This window comes from Borostomias antarcticus, assembly GCF_949987555.1.
Source record: "Borostomias antarcticus genome assembly, chromosome: 3".
In the NCBI taxonomy this organism is placed as follows: domain Eukaryota; kingdom Metazoa; phylum Chordata; class Actinopteri; order Stomiiformes; family Stomiidae; genus Borostomias; species Borostomias antarcticus.
In genome coordinates, this window is record NC_140236.1 from 28358105 (window position 1) to 28377716 (window position 19612).

The 19612-nt window shown below is 43.6% G+C and overlaps 3 protein-coding genes across 5 annotated transcripts; all 3 read right to left on the bottom strand.

Annotated features, from left to right (window-relative positions):
* Positions 1-1432: 1432 nt before the first annotated feature.
* On the bottom strand, positions 1433-6876 carry elovl8b (ELOVL fatty acid elongase 8b). 3 transcript variants are annotated; one of them, XM_084461610.1, is made up of 8 exons: positions 6806-6876; positions 5976-6043; positions 5361-5548; positions 4968-5048; positions 4668-4724; positions 4479-4573; positions 2550-2677; positions 1433-2071 (listed from the first exon to the last, which is right to left on the bottom strand). In XM_084461610.1, exons 2-8 carry the CDS (start codon positions 6031-6033, stop codon positions 2034-2036), a joined length of 645 nt encoding a protein of 214 aa, XP_084317736.1. In that variant the 5' UTR covers positions 6034-6043; positions 6806-6876; the 3' UTR covers positions 1433-2033. The 3 variants fall into 3 exon arrangements, with proteins under 3 accessions (XP_084317736.1, XP_084317734.1, XP_084317735.1); XM_084461608.1 differs by having other exon boundaries at positions 4459-4573; XM_084461609.1 differs by having other exon boundaries at positions 4459-4573; positions 5361-5564; positions 6806-6863.
* Positions 6877-7493: 617 nt separating this feature from the next.
* On the bottom strand, positions 7494-13921 carry mutyh (mutY DNA glycosylase; the record flags this gene model as incomplete). Its single annotated transcript, XM_084436111.1, has 15 exons — positions 7494-7622; positions 7873-7923; positions 8850-9005; positions 9855-10000; positions 10146-10328; positions 10565-10652; positions 10971-11115; positions 11283-11380; positions 11534-11647; positions 11963-12034; positions 12132-12173; positions 12269-12342; positions 12426-12465; positions 12658-12788; positions 13903-13921. 15 exons carry the CDS (start codon positions 13919-13921, stop codon positions 7494-7496), a joined length of 1488 nt encoding a protein of 495 aa, XP_084292237.1.
* Positions 13922-14478: 557 nt separating this feature from the next.
* Positions 14479-17669, bottom strand: armh1 (armadillo like helical domain containing 1; the record flags this gene model as incomplete). Its single annotated transcript, XM_084436112.1, has 11 exons — positions 14479-14507; positions 14632-14713; positions 14832-14909; positions 15044-15173; positions 15346-15418; positions 15519-15635; positions 16055-16139; positions 16711-16907; positions 17024-17190; positions 17309-17377; positions 17464-17669. The coding sequence occupies 11 exons, from the start codon at positions 17667-17669 to the stop codon at positions 14479-14481; spliced, it is 1233 nt and encodes a 410-aa protein (XP_084292238.1).
* Positions 17670-19612: the final 1943 nt, after the last annotated feature.

Here is a 19612-nt window from a genome sequence, read left to right on the forward strand (position 1 = left end):
CGCTCCCGAGGAAACTAATATTAATCTATTGAATCGCTCTCCACTGAACGATTTTCTTAGCATTTTCGTAGAACCCTGACCCTAACCCTAACCCCTAACCCTAACCTGTCCCGGGACCAGGCCTGACAGGGCAGTCTTTTTCAGGAGGCAGTCGTTTCCCCGGGCGGTTCCCCGGTGGGGCAGTCAGCGTTCCAAGTTTCGTCCAGTCCAGAGTGAAATTAGTTTCGTCCAGTCCAGAGTGAAATTGTTATGAAATTTGCTCTGTGTAGAGCGATTCAATAGATTAAATACATTTAATTTTTGCTGGTACAAAAAGTTGTGATATATGGTTGTCCTCCCGGTTCCCCCTGTCTGCCGCGGTCTCTGAGTGTGTGTGTGTGTGTGTGTGTGTGTGTGTCGCAGGCTTCAGCTTGGCCCAGGAGCTCCAGGCCTCTGGCTGCCAGTTCTCGTCCAGCCCAGATGAAAGCATCTTCTTCCAGGTGGGCAGTTTTGAGCGCAGCCTGGGCCACATGTCCTCCGTCTACATGGAGACGTAGGGCAGGACGTGTCCCAGCGCAGGATGTGTCCCAGAGCAGGACGCGCACCTGTGTACGGCTCTGCTCTGCGCTCACAACCGACGTCTCTACGGCCTTGAATGAATTCCTCTGGTCCCTCATCTACGATATGAAATAAAGCCATTCTGCACTCGTTCGTATTGTATTCCCTCATTCTGTTTCTTTTGGTTGGTGAAAATGAAGAGTGATTTCAGTATTGAGATGTCCCCGGTGTCGTCCCATATGGTTTCAGTATTGAGATGTCCCCGGTGTCGTCCCATGGTGCCACTGGCTGTCCTCGTAGTTTCTACTGCACTCATGATACCGAGTGACAAGGTGTCCTTGTGAGTCCCAGGTAGTGGTAGCGAGTGGCTGGTTAAACTCACTCCTCAAAGGAGCGCTAACAGTCCCTCCAAGAGGGACGTCCCTATTGGCGCAACTGTTAGCGTGTCCGCCTGACAAGCGGAAGTTTGTGGGTTCGAATCCCGCCCTGAGCGAGCCCTTAACATGGGCTACACTCAGACAGAAGTTGAATTAGTCACGTATGACAGAGCTCCCTGGTGACCTGCTAGAGACCTGTGTAGATCACAACGACGGAAAAAATAAATAAACAAACTAACATAACTACCAACAGCCACCATGCTTTCCTCCCTCCTCCACCCCATCACTCGACATCATTCACTCTACCAGAGAATGAAGAGTAGAACAGAAATCTAACATTTTGCTGTGTTGTTTTGTCTGTGGAAAAATAATGTGTTTGCATTTCTTAATTTGTTGCTAGTGTTTTTGTTTGGTTTCTTATTACACGTGTTAAGGGGGAAAGGTCATCCAAAAATACTCTGTAACAGTCAAATCTACTTTATCATGTGTATAAAATGTACAGTTTGTTTAAAGCAATCATATGAATGTTTGTTATTTCCAAGTTTAAGAAATAAATAATTATACAAGACGTTGTACATTGTGCTATATGTGACTGTTACATGTCCTTAATATCAATAAGGTAAGAAATTAAAGTAAAAATAATTTCTCTATGATTACAGGGTTCACATCATTTAAAGCACATTTTGCCTGAAATACAGAGCACTATTGCCCACTCTGGACCTGTGATGAAGTGCTCTGAGAGGCAAGCTGAGTAACACACCAGAGGATAGGCAGACTCTGCCCCCTGGTGGACAGCAAGACACATCTCGGATCAGAACAAATCAACATGCACTATCAAGCAAAACACCACATTATTAAGTCCACGTGACTTAACATACATTATTGGTCATATAATCCACAAACAATCCCAAGAATGTTTTGACGGATTAATGAACATAAGCCCTCACAATTTAGATCAGTAAGATCAGCCTGGTAATAATGATTGTCCGTTATGTTTTCTTGCTCTTCCTGTTGAGATAGCTCTGATAATAGAAGTTGCTGAAGAGGGCGATGAGGCTGAGACAGTAGGCAAACACGACCATGTTCATGGAGTCGGGGAAGTCGCACTCTGTGAAGAGGTTATATCCGGTGTGTGTGGTCAGCAACACAAACTGGAGCTGCAAAAATAATGAAGTAAACGTTGGTTGATAGCTTTCAATTTCAATTTCTGTCAATCCCCACTTAACATAACACAGTCATTACATTCTGTTTTCTAAAGTAAACCTTAAGAGACTCCTCCTATTCTGTGCCCATGTACTGTAGTTCGTTTTACTTTGTCTTAATGTTAATGTTAATGATAATTTATTTGTGTTACGTTATGGAGAATTTGACTACTGTTTCTATGTCAGGGACTACGGATGGAATATAGCTTTGTGTTAAATCCGGCTTTTTTACACAGTCGTGTATAGATGTTTTTAATGCATCCATTTCATGTATCTGTGGTCATCAAGATGCATTCTCCAGTCAAAATAAACAAATAAATAAAATAAATAAAAAAATTAAACCCATCCAGCAGCCTATCAAAATCTACCCTTCTATCACCCGCCTTTTAAACCCTCCCCTGCCCCAGCTGAGCCGTGGCTAGAGAGCACAGACCAGCTGTAAGGACGTCAGGTAGCGCTTCCACCACAGGTACGGGTGCATGTGGGGCCCCAGAGCCGCCAGGCCGTAGTACGAGTACATCACCATGTGGACAAACGTGTTCAGCAGGCCGATGAAGAACGCTGGGAGAGGACAGTGGAGCACAAGACAGGTTAATGCTCCTCTAGGCCTTCTGGGTATTTATGGATGATAAAGCAAGCCTATATAACAACACACACACATGCTCTGTCATTTATACTGGACTTAAAAAAATGTTTCTATGCACTTTGTTTTATTAAAGGAGAATGCTCGTTTTTGACAACCTGGACCTTATTTACGGCATATTATAAGACGTTTCACTCACCGAGATAACTTTGGTGTAATTCGGAGGCCTGTAGAAGAAATTTAAAATCCAGCGCGAGCCAAGTATATCCATCTGTGCGCATGCGTGCTGGAGCAAGTGGGGAAGCTATTTCGTTTCTAAAGACGTTTCTAAAGATCATATTACAGAGGCATGTGAAAAACCACAACAAGCCCTCGCTCTATATAAGCACAACTAGCGATTCATAAAGACAGATTGATGAAAACAACCGTTTCGCGGCAGAAAATAGATTTTTTAGAAGCTGCATTCTCAGTGCCCTGTCCGCCGCCATTACATGGATATACTTGGCTCGCGCTGGATTTTAAATTTCTTCTACAGGCCTCCAAATTACACCAAAGTTATCTCGGTGAGTCAAACGTCTTATAATATGCCGTAAATAAGGTCCACAGGTTGTCAAAAACGAGCATTCTCCTTAAGTATTGATTTTTGATGATTACCAGTTGATTTTGATCCACAGTGGATAATGTTTAATTTGGATGTTTTTTCATCTTTGACATGGTATTCTTGAAGAGTTTGCAATAGATACAAACAACCAACACTACAGATTTTGGGACATCTTTCAAGATTCAGGATCCTCTTGTCTGCTTTGGAAGAGAATGAGAGGATTTCCTGGAGCGAGAGGCAGATCAGCCCAAACTGATATGATCACAACCCACATTCCTACCAGTGTGTCACACACAATCTTCACCGTATCGCATTACTAGATGTTGTAATTGCTTTGGCGCCTGTCCGCCTCCGACCCAGGTGGGCGCTACGCATGGGGAGAGGATGAGTTTGGCAGACGTGTCCAGGAGAAAGAACAGTTGAGATGGAATGATGAAACTGGATGTCCATCTTTGAACACAGACTTTCTAGGACTGATGACGTTCTGTTTGATGGATTTGTGTAGTAGCCTAGGCCAGGGGTTCCCAACCTTTCTTCTGCAGAGCCCCCCACTTACACCTGATGGAAGTGGGGGGCTCTGGGGAAGAAAGGTTGGGAACCCCTGGCCTACGCTACCCCCCACCTTCCCCCCAAATCACTGTGAACGTCCAGTCTGTGTATGTTTGTATGTGCGCAAATTACAACATTATTTATTACTAATAATTAATAATTATTTAAACTAATTACAGCACTACAATACCATATAAATTCAACAAATTAATCAGACACCCTAACTACCCTAACTTACACCTGATGTGCGCAAATTACATCAGGTGTAAGTTAGGGTAGTTAGGGTGTCTGATTAATCTGTTGAATTTATATGGTATTGTAGTGCTGTAAATACAAGGCTTTTTGGCCCTTCATCATCATGTATGTTGTTAAAATTGCTGTGTGACATGTCAATAACATGATTCTTTGACAAATATTTGTCTAGCTAGGTCATTAAGGCCTCAAGATGTTTGAGGTCTGGCGCCCCCCCTTCAATTGTTGGTGCCCCCCTAAGGGAGGCCTGGACCCCAGGTTGGGAAACCCTGGCCTAGACTACTGTGCGTTCTCCTCCTCGGGTTCTTCTTAACTGACCTAAGGTACATGAATAAAGGATGATACACCCAAACTTACACTGGCCTCCTGCCACATACTTGACCCCAGCCCACCAGTTGAAGATCATGGTGCCATGGTGATAGACGTGGAGGAAGGTCAGCTGGCTGTTCTTCTTCCTCAGGATGAAGAACACCTGACAAGAAGAGAGCCTGGGCTGTGACTCCGGGGTTTGATACATGGAGCTTGATACCAAGTCTGATTATAATAGTGAAAACAGGTTTTTCTACCGTATCACTGAGTTCTATGACCTTGGAGAAAAAGAACCACCAGCATACACTGGCCATCTGTGGGGGGGGGAGAGAGAGAGAGAGAGAGAGAGAGAGAGAGAGAGAGAGAGAGAGAGAGAGAGAGAGAGAGAGAGAGACAGAGAGGGCAAGACAGAATGAAGAGACGGATGAGTCAATCTGGATCTGGTCAAGGACAACTTGAAGTAGAATTCTGTACAGTAGGATATATGCAGGTTAACAGTTCATGTCCTCTAGTGCCAGGGGGGTGATGGCCAGCGTGTAGTGAGGGCCTATTCTCACCCTCATTGCCAGTGGACTCGTGCTGTAGTCCACAGGTTGGCAGAGATAACTGTAGTTTGCTTGCCAGGATGTGACCAGAAACTACAAAACCCAAAACGGATAGGGAAGTTAGGAAAAACAATAATATTCACCCACAGTATCTACTTAAAACAGAAGCACTGACAGATGAAGAGTTAGTTTGAGATTGCTATTCTTGCACTTTGCCTTCAGCACTAGATTATGCTCTGTCACTTGTTTTAGAAAGAAGATGCACTTGTGTGGCAAGTAGTAGTACATCGTCTTTTCCTACGTTAAATGCAATTATTGTTAGTCGCTTTGGATAAAAGCGTCTGCTAAATGACTGTAATGTAATGCAATGTAATGAAGAGATTTGGTGAAGTGATGCAAACATACCTCATGGAACATGTAGACGGACAGGCACACCATAGCGAAGTTATAGACTGTGAGGACAGCCTTGAGGTCCACGGGTTCCCTGTGTCTCATCAGGCGTGGCCCGGCCCAGATCACACCCAGATAACACAGGAACAGAACCAGGACTGGGACCGGGGAGTACACCAGCAGCCACGGGTCGGTTCTCTCGTCTGAAACAGAACCAGCCTGTAGAACCCATGGCTTCATACTGGGGGGATTCCGTCAGTATTCATAAGGTTTTTTTCTACTGTTAAACTAGATATTGAATGAATAAGTGGGAAGTGAGTGTGCGGTGATTGTGAATGTGTTCAGATCTCGTAACTAGATAACGGCATTTAGAAAGTGCCATGGTGGTCAGCCCTGTGACGTGCTAGGTGGTCAGCCCTGTGACGTGCTATGCTGTCAGCCACAAAGTAGCCTTTGTGAAGAGAATGGGCTGAACTGAAAGCTGTGGCTCACACTCCATCTCACCCACAATACAGCCAGATGCCTGTTACAACAGTGGGGTCTTTACTTCTAAGTTAAAAAGATACAGTATTGGGAGCTTCATGCAATATTATTAGTGTGTACTTGACATTCACAGTGATATAGGCCTACCTCCATTCTCCACGATCCACTGGTGCACTGACTGAAGGCTTTGCCATGCTGTAGCCATTTATTTGGATCTGAAAGTAGATAACAGTATCATTGTTAAAAGCACTGTTAACTGAAACCAATAGTAGGCAAACAAACCATACACAGGAAGGTTACAACTTAATAAGCTGTACTTTGAACACATTATTAAAATGTGATATGCATTAATACATTGTGACATTGTATCCAGAGATAAGCAGTATTTCTGTTACAAGTTTGTATCTGACATACTATTTCAATTACTTTTGGGTATTTCGTTATTGGTATTTGACAGGCATTTGACAGGGTTGAAAAAAATCAAATGTCATTTGTAACAATATACTTTAGAGTGGAGTCATTTTGTATTTTCAAAATACTCAAAATACTTTCTCCATGATTCGTAAAACAGAAACATTTGTAAATACGTCTTAAAATTAATAAGTTACAGCTTTGCCTAGATACTACTGCCTGTTCCCAGAGCCTTGTGCTATGATAAACATCTGAATGTTCTGCCATTTTGTACAAGTTCAGAATGCCTTATGTTCCTATATTTTGAAATACATGCATGTTATCTTGATACATTTTCTGGCACCTGTACTTGTATTTTGCTACATTTATTAAAGGGGTATTTTGTCACAAGATTTTGATCAATCAGCGTTTTGATTTATCTTCGCCCGTCTCTAGTGTGAACAAGCAAAAACAAGCCCCTTTTCCACTCTGTACCTTGAACTCGTGGAAAACTGAATGTTTTTTCCGAGTACGGTATTGCTTTTCCGTTTACATCATATCGATATTCCCACTGAAACTGAACTCACCGCAACTTAATTCCCTTGAAGGAAATGGATTGTCCACAGTCGTAACCTCGTCCACAGGCTTTTAGACACTCACAGGCAAGGAAATGACAGAAGCGCCCCCAGGTCGCTCTGATTGGACCGCAGAAGAAGACCAGCCTTTAGAAACTCCTTGCTCACTACAGGCGCGGTATTTCAAAAAGCGAGAAGGGCAGTTTAGGCTACAATACATAGGCCTACTGTATGACTGTATGAATGTTCTGTAAATAATATACAAATGCAATTCGTTGTTAATAACAGATGCAATTCAAATCATAAAAATGTGTTTATTTTATTTATATTTTTCAAGATTATAATATACTGATGACATGATAAAACGTGGAAGTACAAATGATACAAGACTAAAAATCCCCTGATGTGTGTTGTCAACTCATTTAAACAGTTCTGCTGGGTAAGATGACACAAGTGGTTAAAAGTGCCAGCATTTTGCTATTTCTTCATATATTAGCAAATTAACCAGGTGCAAACCTGTCATGAAAAGGCAACATGCAAAACAAACATATGGAGTAAGTAAATGCAGTACTTTGACATTCACTTCATCAACCCTGCAGATTTGACCCGGTTAATTTGCTCATATAGATGCATTGTGAGAATCAAACTGGTTGGGTTAGAGGAGCAGCTTGCCATAGAATGTAAACATTTGCTGAGTCTGTCAAGATTGTTGTTTTGGTGTCTTGAAGAATGTATTGAGCGAAAGCTGCCTGGTCCCACTTTTCTCTGCATTGAGTTTAGATTTCTGCTTTTTCTCACTCTTCATACCAATGGGTTTCTTTTTACAGTCCTGCAACACAACCAGACAAGAGACATCAGTATCACAATATCACAACCACAGACAAGAGACATGCCAGTCAGTATCACAATATCACAACCACAGACGAGACATGGCAGTCAGTATCACAATATCACAACCAGACGAGACATGGCAGTCAGTATCACTATATCACAACTACAATACACGTCTGTGTCAAAATGTAAGGATAACTTAAATATTGAACACAGGTTTAGATTCAGTTGGAATGGTGCATTCTCACCCTCTTGGTTTGTGGCTCTTGAACCTCCATAGTGTCATACATCTTCAAAATCTGAAGGACACATGAAATATATCTCATTAGACTACAGTCAATTTAGCAGACACTTTTATCCAAAGTGACTTACAATAATTGCATTTAACGTAGGAAGTCAGCGTACTACTACTCACCAGAACTCACAAGTGTATCTTCCTTGCTAAACAAGTGACTACGAGCATAATCTAGTGCTTAAGACAAAGTGCAAGAGTAGCAAATTAAAAATACAATAGGTGCTTAAAAGGTGAGTTTTGAGCCTTCGTTGAAAGATGGGCAGCAACTCTGCTGTCCTGACGTCAGTGGGCAGTTGGTTCCACCACTGCGGGGTCAGGACAGAGAAGAGCAGTGACCGTGTTGATCGACCGCAGGGGCCTCGGTGTGACGGGGAAACCAGTCGCCCAGAGGTATATATCCACTTCAAGGTCCTGGTGTTCACTCACAGAGCCCTCCATGGACAAGCCCCCGCCTACATCGGCGACCTCATCCACCCCTACTCCTCCAGCCGGTCCCTGAGGTCGTCCGACCAGGGGCTCCTGGTGGTGCCTCGGACCAAGCTAAAGACTAAGGGTGACCGAGCCTTTGGGGCGACGGCCCCTAGGCTCTGGAATGCCCTACCCCAGGACCTGAGAGCCTCAACTTCTGAGAACTCTTTTAAAAAACTCTTGAAGACCAACCTGTTCAGACAGGCTTTTTGCGATCTGTAGCCCAACTATTGACCCCCCCCCCGACCCATGTTGTCATGATTTTTGCACATGTGAACTGTATGTTTATTTTAATTCTCCACTGTAAAGCACTCTGTGCACTCGTGCTGAGAAGAGCGCTATATAAATAAAGTTTTACTTAATTACTTACTTACTTACTTACTTACTTACATATATAAAGTATCATACACAGATTCTTCATCCACAAACATCCCCCAAACTCACACACAGCCAAGCACACACCTTCTTCACGGCCGTGGAGACGGCAGCCTCCTGCAGGTCAGGTCTGGTCAGCCAGCGCATGGTCTCGGGCCACGCCCGCCCCCCCTCTCCCTCGTCCTCCAGACACACGCTGTACACCACGTACGTCTGGTGGATGTGGGAGAAGATATGGACCACCTGGAAGCAGAGGAAGGACAGTATTCAAGCTGCCAGCAGGACTGAGCTGGTCCAAGCCTGTTAGGAGACACCAGGGTTCGCATGTTTGAACACCCTGCTCTGTAGCATGAGGCACAGTTCAAAAATGTACTTCATTCATTACTGGAAAAAGGGAGGCATTCTGGTTATAAACAGGATAGTCATTTGAATACAGTTTTCAAATTGTGAACACAAACAATCAGAAATGATTATCCTAAGCAGGGGTGAATATGAACATTATGAAAATATTTGTTTGAGTGAGATATTGAATTCTACATTTTACTTGTACAGTAATGTTTTATACTGTTGTTATGCTTACACTGTGGGTTAGTTAGTTATCAACACCAAACGTCATTCATGGTCTAACGAAGTATACCTTTTTTATATTAACAGAGTGGATCTACTTCAGAATTTCCACTAGGTTACAGTGTACAAAAGTAACTTCACATTACGGCGGACATCATGAAAAAGGTTTTAGACACGGCATGTTTTTCATGGATTTGAGTAATGTCACACTTCAAATGGTTGCTATATTAGCGCCACCATGTAGTCTTCTGGCTCAGTATTTCTTGGGATGTTGTTTGGTCAGGGCCTGGACATGCCAGCCGAAGGATGAGAGATTTTACCGCTCAGGGGCCCAGCTGGTCAGAAGGAAATAATTATACTGTAATACAGACTTGGACCCCTGATAACAGAGTAATAATTCCAAATAAATACCAATAGTAACTTCAAATAAAACAGCCAATATATTTAATTTGGAGGGAGGAATGTGTATAATGTGCGGTAAATATAACCATTGTTCATCTTAGTACGAGTCTCGCCTGGACATACCTCTCCCACATACTGTAGCTGTCCTTTGTTCAGGTGGATTCCCAGTATCCTCCCCACCTCTGAGCACAGCGCCCCCTTCTGGTTCAGCTCAGAGTTGTCCCCCTCCAGCAGCAGGCTGGGGAACTCCCACATACCTGCCAGCAAGCCTAGCAACACGCACACTCATTTTATATGTCACTAGATAATATGATAGAGAAAACAACTGTAAAACAAATAGTAATGCAAGAACCAGTAAAAAACAAAACAAAACAAGTATGACTCTCACAGAACAATAGAGATTGTGGTGTGAACCTTTGCTTGGCCTCTGTGTGAGCAGGAACTGGTCCCCCCCCCCTTCCCCTGGCCGTGCCACCACGCAGGTGAGAGTGCGCTCCAAACGCGGGGCCTTCTTCACTGGCTTCCTGGGGAAGTTCTGGACGCCCAGCTCGCTGTCCCAGGGTTCCGAGGGGCACAGGTTACACGTTCCTGAGGTCACTGGAGGAAAAGCAACATCAGGAGCTCACTTCCATGTGTTTCGAGAGATGCAACTTAGTAAGGTCAAGGTGGCAAAAGCACGCACGCACACTCTCTCTCTCTCTCTCTCTCTCTTCTCTCTCTCCCTCTCCCTCTTTCACACACACACACACCTCAGACGTGGTAAAATTTAGCAAGGTAATTCAATAGCAATCTAGCCTAAAATAATGTTTGAAATTAGTAAAAATAAAACCTACTGCAGTCTTCTATATCAGGCAGATATTTTGTTTTTATGTCCAGTTTCCCAAAGAGCCTCTTTGATTTCTCTTCCTGCTTGACATTGACCTTTTCACACAAACATAGTTGTTACTAGTTAGAGGCCTGGGGAGGACATTCAAACTTAGATTTCTAATAAAAAATATTATAAGATAAAATCCAGTGTTTCATTATTTTACAGCGCAACAGTGTTTACAGTAGAGCTGTAGATGTATCAAATCAAATCAAAGCTTTATTTATATAGCGCATTTCATACACAGAGGCAACACAATGCGCTTTACAGAGAACAAGGGAGGTGGGCATAGAACCCACCTCTGCATATTCCAGAGGGAAGAAAAAAAAAACAATGTCACCAAGGGGCCAGAAAAGTGAGCTGTAAAGATGTACCTTCCGGAAGGAGTGGCAGTGAGACTGTACGGGACACCGGCTGCAAAGAGCTCCTTTAGGGGTGCACACCTGCGCCCCCAGCTCCATCATGGCCTGGTTGAAATCTCCTGGTCTCTCAGAGTCCACCAGTGTATTGGCTATGCTCCTGAAATCAACACAGAGCTGCAATGTTTCAGAAACTACCGTATACAACAATGAACAGAGCCAGTGTCGAATTCAAGGTTTTGAAAACTCTTGCTCTTAAGAACTGTGAGATTGCATTACAGCTGTTTATCAGGTTCTGGTATGTATACAAGATGTTTGAATCATCACCATAGTGTCTCCGTGACAGCAGGACTCGTACTGTCGGCCCCGATGGCTCTCACTCGACACAGCACGCGAACCACGTTCCCATCCACCACTCCTGTCACCTGGGCAATGGAAGTCAGGAGAGGTGGGCATCCTATCAAGTTGAGTCTTTGGTGGAAATGTTAAATAGAAAGCAGGGGAATGTGTGTGTGTGTGTGTGTGTGTGTGTGTGTGAGTGACTGTACATTACATGTATAAATGATGAGTATATTTACCAGGCCCAGTGCAATGGAGCCCACAGCTCCAGCAGTGTAGCGTCCGACTCCTGGCAGCAGCTTCAATAAGGTCTCTACGGTCCTGGGCATCTCTCCATCCAGCTGAGACACCACCTACACACACACACACACCCACCCACCCACCCACACACCCACACACACACCCACCCACCCACCCACCCACCCCCACACACACACACACACACACACGCACGCACGCACGCACGCACACACACGCACACACACACTATAAGGAGAGCACTTTCGCTCCTTGACAACATAACCATTTCTGCCAGCCCCAAATGTATTGTAATGAAATAGAGGAAGGAGGAACGCAGCTGGAAAAAATACATTTCAGTAATGTATCAGTCATGCATCCAGTAGCAAGGACAAGATACTGCTACAGTTTTACACAATATAAACACAGACCTTTTGAGCTCCTTCATGAAGTCTCTTTCCCCGAGAGTAGTACCCAAGCCCCGCCCACATCTGATTCACTTCCTGTACAAACAGGAGAATGGTGGATACGAGGTCAATAAGAGACACCGCTTGTCTTCATGATAAACTGTGCACCGCTTATTGACTGTACAGTAGTCACCTCTAGAGAAGCAGCAGCTAGATCCTGTACAGTGGGCCACCTCTGTAGAGACAAGACAGATGATAACTCAATCTAATCACATTACTTATCTTTGTATTTAAATTAAGCTGACAAATAATATCCATGGGATGGTTGACCTTCATCCACTTGTTGTAGTAGTCTATCACAGTGGCAACTTGGGTCTGCTGCAACATGATTTCTGACACCCAAACTGGAAAAGAGTAATTCAAATTTAAAACAAGGCTCACAAGACAGTTTTTCATGAGATGTAGAGGCACAAATGTAGACTTTTACCAGCGTATGTCCTGATGTTGATGTCTGGTTCTGTCAAAGCCTGCAGGTGAAACATAATCTTAATGTCCCTACACACCACACACAGTAACTTAAATGTGGTGAGCTGTTAAGGGCAATCCTGATGCAGCATGCATTAATGATTCTCGTTAGATATCAGTATGCCTGTCGGCATTGGCGACTTAAGGCGACTAATTAGGATTTGGCTGAGTAAGACTTGTGTAATTGTCTTTACCACCGTTCTCCAGGGCAGCTCTCTCTTGCTCTGGCCATACCAGCCCAGGAGCCGTGTCCTGAAGAGCTCAATCTCAGCTTGGTCATGGAAACAGTGGTATGTGGAGGGTGACGCAGTACTGTCAGAGGATTCTGGAGGAGTGAAGAGTAGCCATTAAAATGCTAGACGAATTGAGCATTTCATGTCAATGTGACAGATGAACATGGAGAAAAGGGGGAGTCACTTAAAAGGGCACTGGTTGCTGATCGGTGCTGTCAACACAATGCATTGTAGATAGACTGAAAATTAACATTCGTTTCTAACCTGATTTCACAGTTGCTGTCTTTGATCTCTTCCGTGATATTGCTGATTCTGTTGTGTCAAGCGCCTGTCTCCCTTTATGAATTCCTGACCGTAGTCTACTCATGGTTGCATACGATCAGTTCTTTTGGTCGCCGAAGTTTCACGCTAAGTTACAATAACACGCTAAGTTACAATAACAAGGACATTCGTGGTCAACCGAGTAGCCTACACCCGACACTTAGCTAGCAAACGATTATTGTTACATTAGCCTACATCACTTTGTAATGCCAAATTCCATCAGTAGCCAATGTTGTTGTTTTGTTTACCAGCGATTCCTATCCGTAATACTTGTACTGTTCCCGCCACTGGTAACAGGGGGAGGAACCTAATACATCCATGGGAGGAACCAACTGAACCAACGCTGTTCGTTGCAAGCGGAGCTCTTCTTCTTCTTCTTTGGGTTTATGGCGGGTCGCAAACAACTTAGAGGTGCATACCGCCACCTACTGTACAACAGTGTGTAATACCATGTCACATCCTAGATCCTAGATCCTTTTCAAGAGCCCCGCGACTCAAGAATGTGAAAACCCCCTCACCTTCAGTGCCCAATAACCCCCCTCGACTCCAATCTCGCCCTGCCTCTCTGATTTCATCCAGTAGTCTCTTCCTTTCTCCCTCAAACCTGGTGCAGTGTAACAGAATGTGCTCAACGTTTTCTTCCACACCACAGACCACGCATCTATAATTATCTCTCTTACCCATCATAAATAAAGTGCTACGCAATCCTGTGTGATTCAGTCTGAGTCGCCTTTTCCTAGACCTCCCTCCTAGACCTACTGTAACTGTACAGGTCCTCGTTGCTACAGACTTTTGGATGTTAAAGTAAGCCCTCCCTTCCTGGTCCTCGTCCCATCTGTGCTGCCAGATCTCGTCCCTTTCTAATAACAAGTGAATTTCCTTCACCTTCAGTGACCTCCCTCATAGTGCCCCTTAAGCCAGTGTATCGGCACACTCATTTCCTGGTACACCCTTGTGTGCTGGAACCCAGAACTGTTCATCCCTTCCCCCCCTGTGCAGTCTGAGCAAACTGTGAGACAGGTCTATGAGTAAGTCCTTCCTGTCAGTGTTTGTTGACTGTAGACTATCCAACACAGCTTTGGAGTCTGTACACACCACCACCCTATCTGGTCGGACCTCCTCAACCCACTGTAACCCAAGTATGACTGCCACCAGTTCCGCTGTGTGTACAGATAAAATGGTCAGATAAGTGACCGGCCCAGTCTGGATCATTTTTTGGAAAGACCAATACAAAGCACACAGCTCTAATTGGTGCGATACTGCCTGCAAAATTATTCCAAATGTTCAGATCCATTTAACCCAATCCCTAAAAAACCTGAGACCTATCGCTTGAATATTAATCCTACCTAGTCTTCAACCAAAATCACAAAACAATAATATACAGCCTTAACAAAATGTGCTTTTATTGACATCCAATTTCTTAATGAGTATAAAGAGTGTGCTGCTTGCATTCTGGTTGGTTCACTCATCTGAACTCTGGTGCTCCAAGGCTGAAAACAGGTAATCAAACATCGGTTAGAAATAGCCTTCACTTCAAGCTTCAGCAGATTTCAGTCCATGACATTATTCTCTACTCAGCCATAGTGAAAAGGACTAGACTGCGTGTTTCATTACCTTCTGATAAGATGACTTTATTTGATAACAGGATATCCGCCTGGATTTCATCCATATTCATGTACAGAGTCTCAGCTTTGTGCTACAAAAATATACAGCACAAAATGAGAAGGTCCACCAGGGATGAGTCCCAGGGGGTCTGACGGAGTCCTGTAAGCCAGTAGAAAATGGGGCCAGTTGCAGACATGTTTTGATCTCACCATGAAGGCTGCGAACAGATCTTTCCCCATGGCTCTGCGCACGTGCTCCTCCACAACCGGGTATGTACGGACAAAGTGCTACACACAGAGAAGAGATGCATTCTGGGTATTAATTGCCTTTGTGGCATCATTCAAAATCACTTGAATTGATTGTGTGTGTGTGTGTGTGAGTGTGTGTGTGTGTGTGTGTGTGTGTGTGTGTGTGTATTCACCTCTAGGGCCAGGCTGGCCTGTCTCTGTGCATCAGCGTGGTCCTGGTTACCCATGGCGTACAACAGGTGATGCACCACTCTGAGAGGAAGCAGCTCCCTGGAGAGGTCCTGACTGCTCTGAGCCAGCAGCCTCCAACACACACAGCACACAACAGGTTCAAGCTGATTCATTTGTCATATGTACATGATACAGGTATCAAGTACAGTGAAATGATATCACTGTAGTGCTACGGTGATACGAACAGTACACAGCTACTGTATCTTCATCCCGCTGGAGGAGGTCTGTGGAGAGTTCAGTTTACCTTAAAGCTTTGGCTGCAGCAGCCTGCTGAATGAACACTGGCAGGGATTCTGTCATCTTGGTCATTTCTGGGTCTGAGAGGTTGTGTATCAACATAATACATTCTTAGCATTAGCATGCTATTAGTAGTATAGTATATGGACTTGTTGTTAATTGGGGTGAAATACATGGTACCCTCCAGGATCTTGTGCTTCTGGACTGCGTCCTTGGCAGGTTTCAGCAGAGCTATCAAGCCCCTGAGCAGCGCTGCTCTGACCTCGTACTCACTCAGATCTGTGATCAGCTCAATAGCTGGGAGTGAGGCAGACAGGGAGAGAAAACAGTAATATAATAATAATTATAATTATAATAATAATAAAAATAATAAACAGTATTTATATAGCACCTTTCTAAACAAATGTTAGAAAGTGCTTTACAAACAATCAGAAGTACACCAAAACACAGGATAAAAGTATGGATATTGATGTAATCTCACAGTATGTCATAACAGTGAGATTACATCCATATAGAAAATGTCAGATGTTTTTTTCTTCTTCTATCAAATTATCCCATAAAATGTATTCCTCATATCTGCAACTCCCTGGGGAATGTACTGTATTTAAAGGATGGTGTTGATGGTCTACTTGTGAATTTCAAATTGAAAAGGCTGGCTTGAAAGCCGAGTGAGATTAGTTTGCACGTTTGGGAGATGATCTTTGTACAGAACTGACCTTCATACTGTACTTCCAGATGTAGAGATCTCAGCATATTGAGCAGAGGTTCCACGATGCTGGGGTGGGCTGACTTTACTATCGCCTGTTAAAAAACACTGATAACATCAATGACACGGGAAAAAGAGGAAGCAAAGCAAACAGCTGGTGATTTGTGTGTGTCCTTACTGTACTTAGGAGTCAAGTCAAGTTTATTTGATATAGCACATTTCATGCGACAAGCACAGTCTCAATGTGCTTCAAGAATAAAAAGACATTATACATGATAGAACATTAAAATAAGAATGTATTACAAATATAAAATAACGTAAGATAACTGAAAAAAAAGAACACAATTTTAAAATAAAAAGACAATAAAAGTATAAAACAAACTTTGAGGTTTGTATTCAGTGAGCATGTCAGAAATGTAGGAAGGAGCTAGACGATTCATAGACTTAAAAACAATTAGAAGTATTTTAAAATCAATTCTCTGTTTTACTGGGAGCCAGTGAAGAGATAAAAATAGGAGTGATATGGCCTTTTTTTGTTTTTGTTACTATTCTAGCTGCAGCATTCTGAATAAGATGGAGTTTATTCAACTCCTTCTTTGTCAGTCCAGTAAGTCAATTACAATAATCTAGCCTACTAGAAATAAAAGCAGGAGGTGTTGCTAGTACCTGTACTATGCGGAGGGTTTGCAGGACAAGCTGCTGGGCCTTTGGGGAGGTACAGGGAAGAAGGGCGACCAGCCCCCTATAGACCTGGTTCTGGTATTTGGGGTTTCCATGGGCCAGTGACTCTAACAGGGCCTGCGCTGTCTCTTGGGTGTCCTCTGTCTTTGACTTAGCCAGGCACTCTGCTATGGCTCTCACCCCTGCCAGGGACATAGTGAGACATTTTTATTTAATAGGTCAAAAGAAGACTGCGCAAATCGCACCAAATAAATCTTTGCCCATTCGAATACTACTGTAGTAAAAGTGAGTGTGCTACCGTAGCTTTCACAGATGAGCTCCTTGTACTTGCATCCAGCATTTGAGACTATCTGAAGCAGACGAAGGGCCTCTGCCTTGTCCTCCTCCTTCGTCTGTTGCTGGCCCAAGATCTCTAGCAGAGTTAGAACACCTCCAACTTCCAGGAACTCTATGAGATATCCATGACTGTAAGGTTACAAGAGAAAAGATGGAGCGTGACATATCAATGACTGTAGGGATGCAAGATTAAGGCAGATTTAATGCCAGTTGATTGATGAATTACAACCTCTTGATTCTCACTCACTTGCTTGATGCCGAAAGGAAGACACTCACTGCTTCCAATTGGAGACCTAAGCATGTCCCAAACATGTATCTGTGTTGTAGTCAAGGACTGGTCCTAACTGAGGAACCTTCCTGTCTCTAAATAACATTGTTCTTATAAGCAGTAGAAAAGGATACGTCAGTCTCATCCAGGCAGTGAGTCGAGCCAGAAAGAGGCTAGCAACCTGTGCAAACTCCAGTTCCAATTCAGGACAGGTTTTCCCTCTGTTTTCTGTCAGAAAAGCGACGAGCATGCGGCTCCGCACCGTCTTGTTGCCATGATCCCATTCTTGAAGGAAACTCATCACTTTACTGGTAGCAGCTTCTTCCTTGCTGGTGGACATTATTTTCTTCTTTAGAGAGAACAACTTAGTTAGCTAACGGTCGCTAACTAAACTGTATCTACTATAAGCTGTATACTGTAACTAGCAAAAGCGAACAGGTCCGCTTCAAAAGTTGATCTATTTTCCCGTTGGAATTACAGCAAAACAAAACAAAAAGGGTGAAATCTGAAATCATCATAGCAGTAACTGTGACTGTTTGCGTGTTTCACAGCACATGTGTAACCTACCGTTGCTAAGCAACAGTGTGCTCCTCCTCCCCTTTTCTGTAAAATTAGCCTAAAACCACATATTCAAGTAAATTTACCCAAAGTAAATTGAAAGCTGTTCTTGAACCATTTGGAGTAAATTCATGGTTTTGGTTATCTCTTGCAAACATTAGCTGGAAAACACAATGCACAGCATGAAGCCTTAGGACTTCATTAGGATTCCATTAGATCTTCCTGGGGTCCACACAAAACATAAAATGATAACACTTTCAGACAAAACAACAACATGACCTAGCCTAGCCCAAGTTCAAATTTGATAACAATACCACAGAAAATTAATATTTTACACATAAGGGCAGGTCTAGGTGTTGTCCCAAAAAGGACATTTGGAGACTAGATGTCCCTTGGTGATAGATTTGAAATAAGTCACATAAAAATAAAAGGTGACACATACTTCTCTAATGAAGAGTGACACTCTTCTATCCCACTGTTCTATCCCACCTCCAGATTAACTGTATCTGACAGAGTAACTAAAGCATAAAACCAGTGTTTTTTCCCTTCTTGAAACTAAACGTGCATATAAAATAGTCAAAACAAGTGTTATGGTGGAAAAGCAGTTTATATAAAAAGTAACACACAAACTATTTACATAATTTACAATTATACCTTACAGGCTGTTGGCAACATGCCAGTCATTGTAGCAGCTCCCGATTAGGGACAAACCACAAAGCTACATCACAGGAGGAGCTCTTCAGCTGTGTGTTTGCCGGGCACTTCCTGCACCTCGGCCCACAGGCCGCTGGTCTCATTAATATGCTCTGGCCTGTGATGTAGCCTAGTCCACGTGGTGCAGGAGGAGAGACAGGTCTGGCTGTGGAGAGAGACCCCATCTCTCCTTTACTTTTTGCAAGGTCATCAAGATGTCTTTATTCGTCACATGTAGTACGTGTACAGTCACAGTGAAATGTTGCTGCCGACTCCAAGTTTATGCTCAATGCAGATCAACTTCAATACTCAAATTACAAGTTACACATTTACAAATTACAAAGTAAGTACCATTTCTATACAGTATAAAAATATGGGCTAGTGCCCCTCTACCCCTCCCAGAGGCATGGACACAGGACTAGTGCCCTTCTACCCCTCCCAGAGACATGGACACTGGGCTAGTGTCATTCTACCCCTTCCGAGGCATTCACACTGGACTAGTGCCCCTATACCCCTCCCAGAGGCATGGACACTGGGCTAGTGCCCCTATACCCCTCCCAGAGGCATGGACACTGGGCTAGTGCCATTCTACCCCTCCCAGAGACATGTACACTGGGCTAGTGCCCGTCCTTTTTACCCCCCAGAGGAATGAACACTGGACCTAATTCCTGTATATAGTTTTGTTACTTATGTCTTCTGTTATTGTCTTTAATGGCTGATTGAAAAAAATACACAAGTATACAAGTGTGTTCAGTTGTGTTCATACATGGCCACCTCTAATAAAAAAACACTATCAGTTACACCACCAAAAAGCTTACTCTTCAATGGTGCAAGTGTGCTATATTAATGCTGAGAAGTGAGTTTAACCATTTCAACTTGCTTACACCAACAAAATGCATTATGGGCGGAGCCCTGTGCTCTCTGAGCACCCTTTCTAGTTGTCTATAAAGTAGAGTTGGAAGAGCAGCAGGGCTGTGTACGTAGCTGTGGCTATGAGCTGGTGTCCGGGTGTGTGCGCGATCTGAAGGTGGG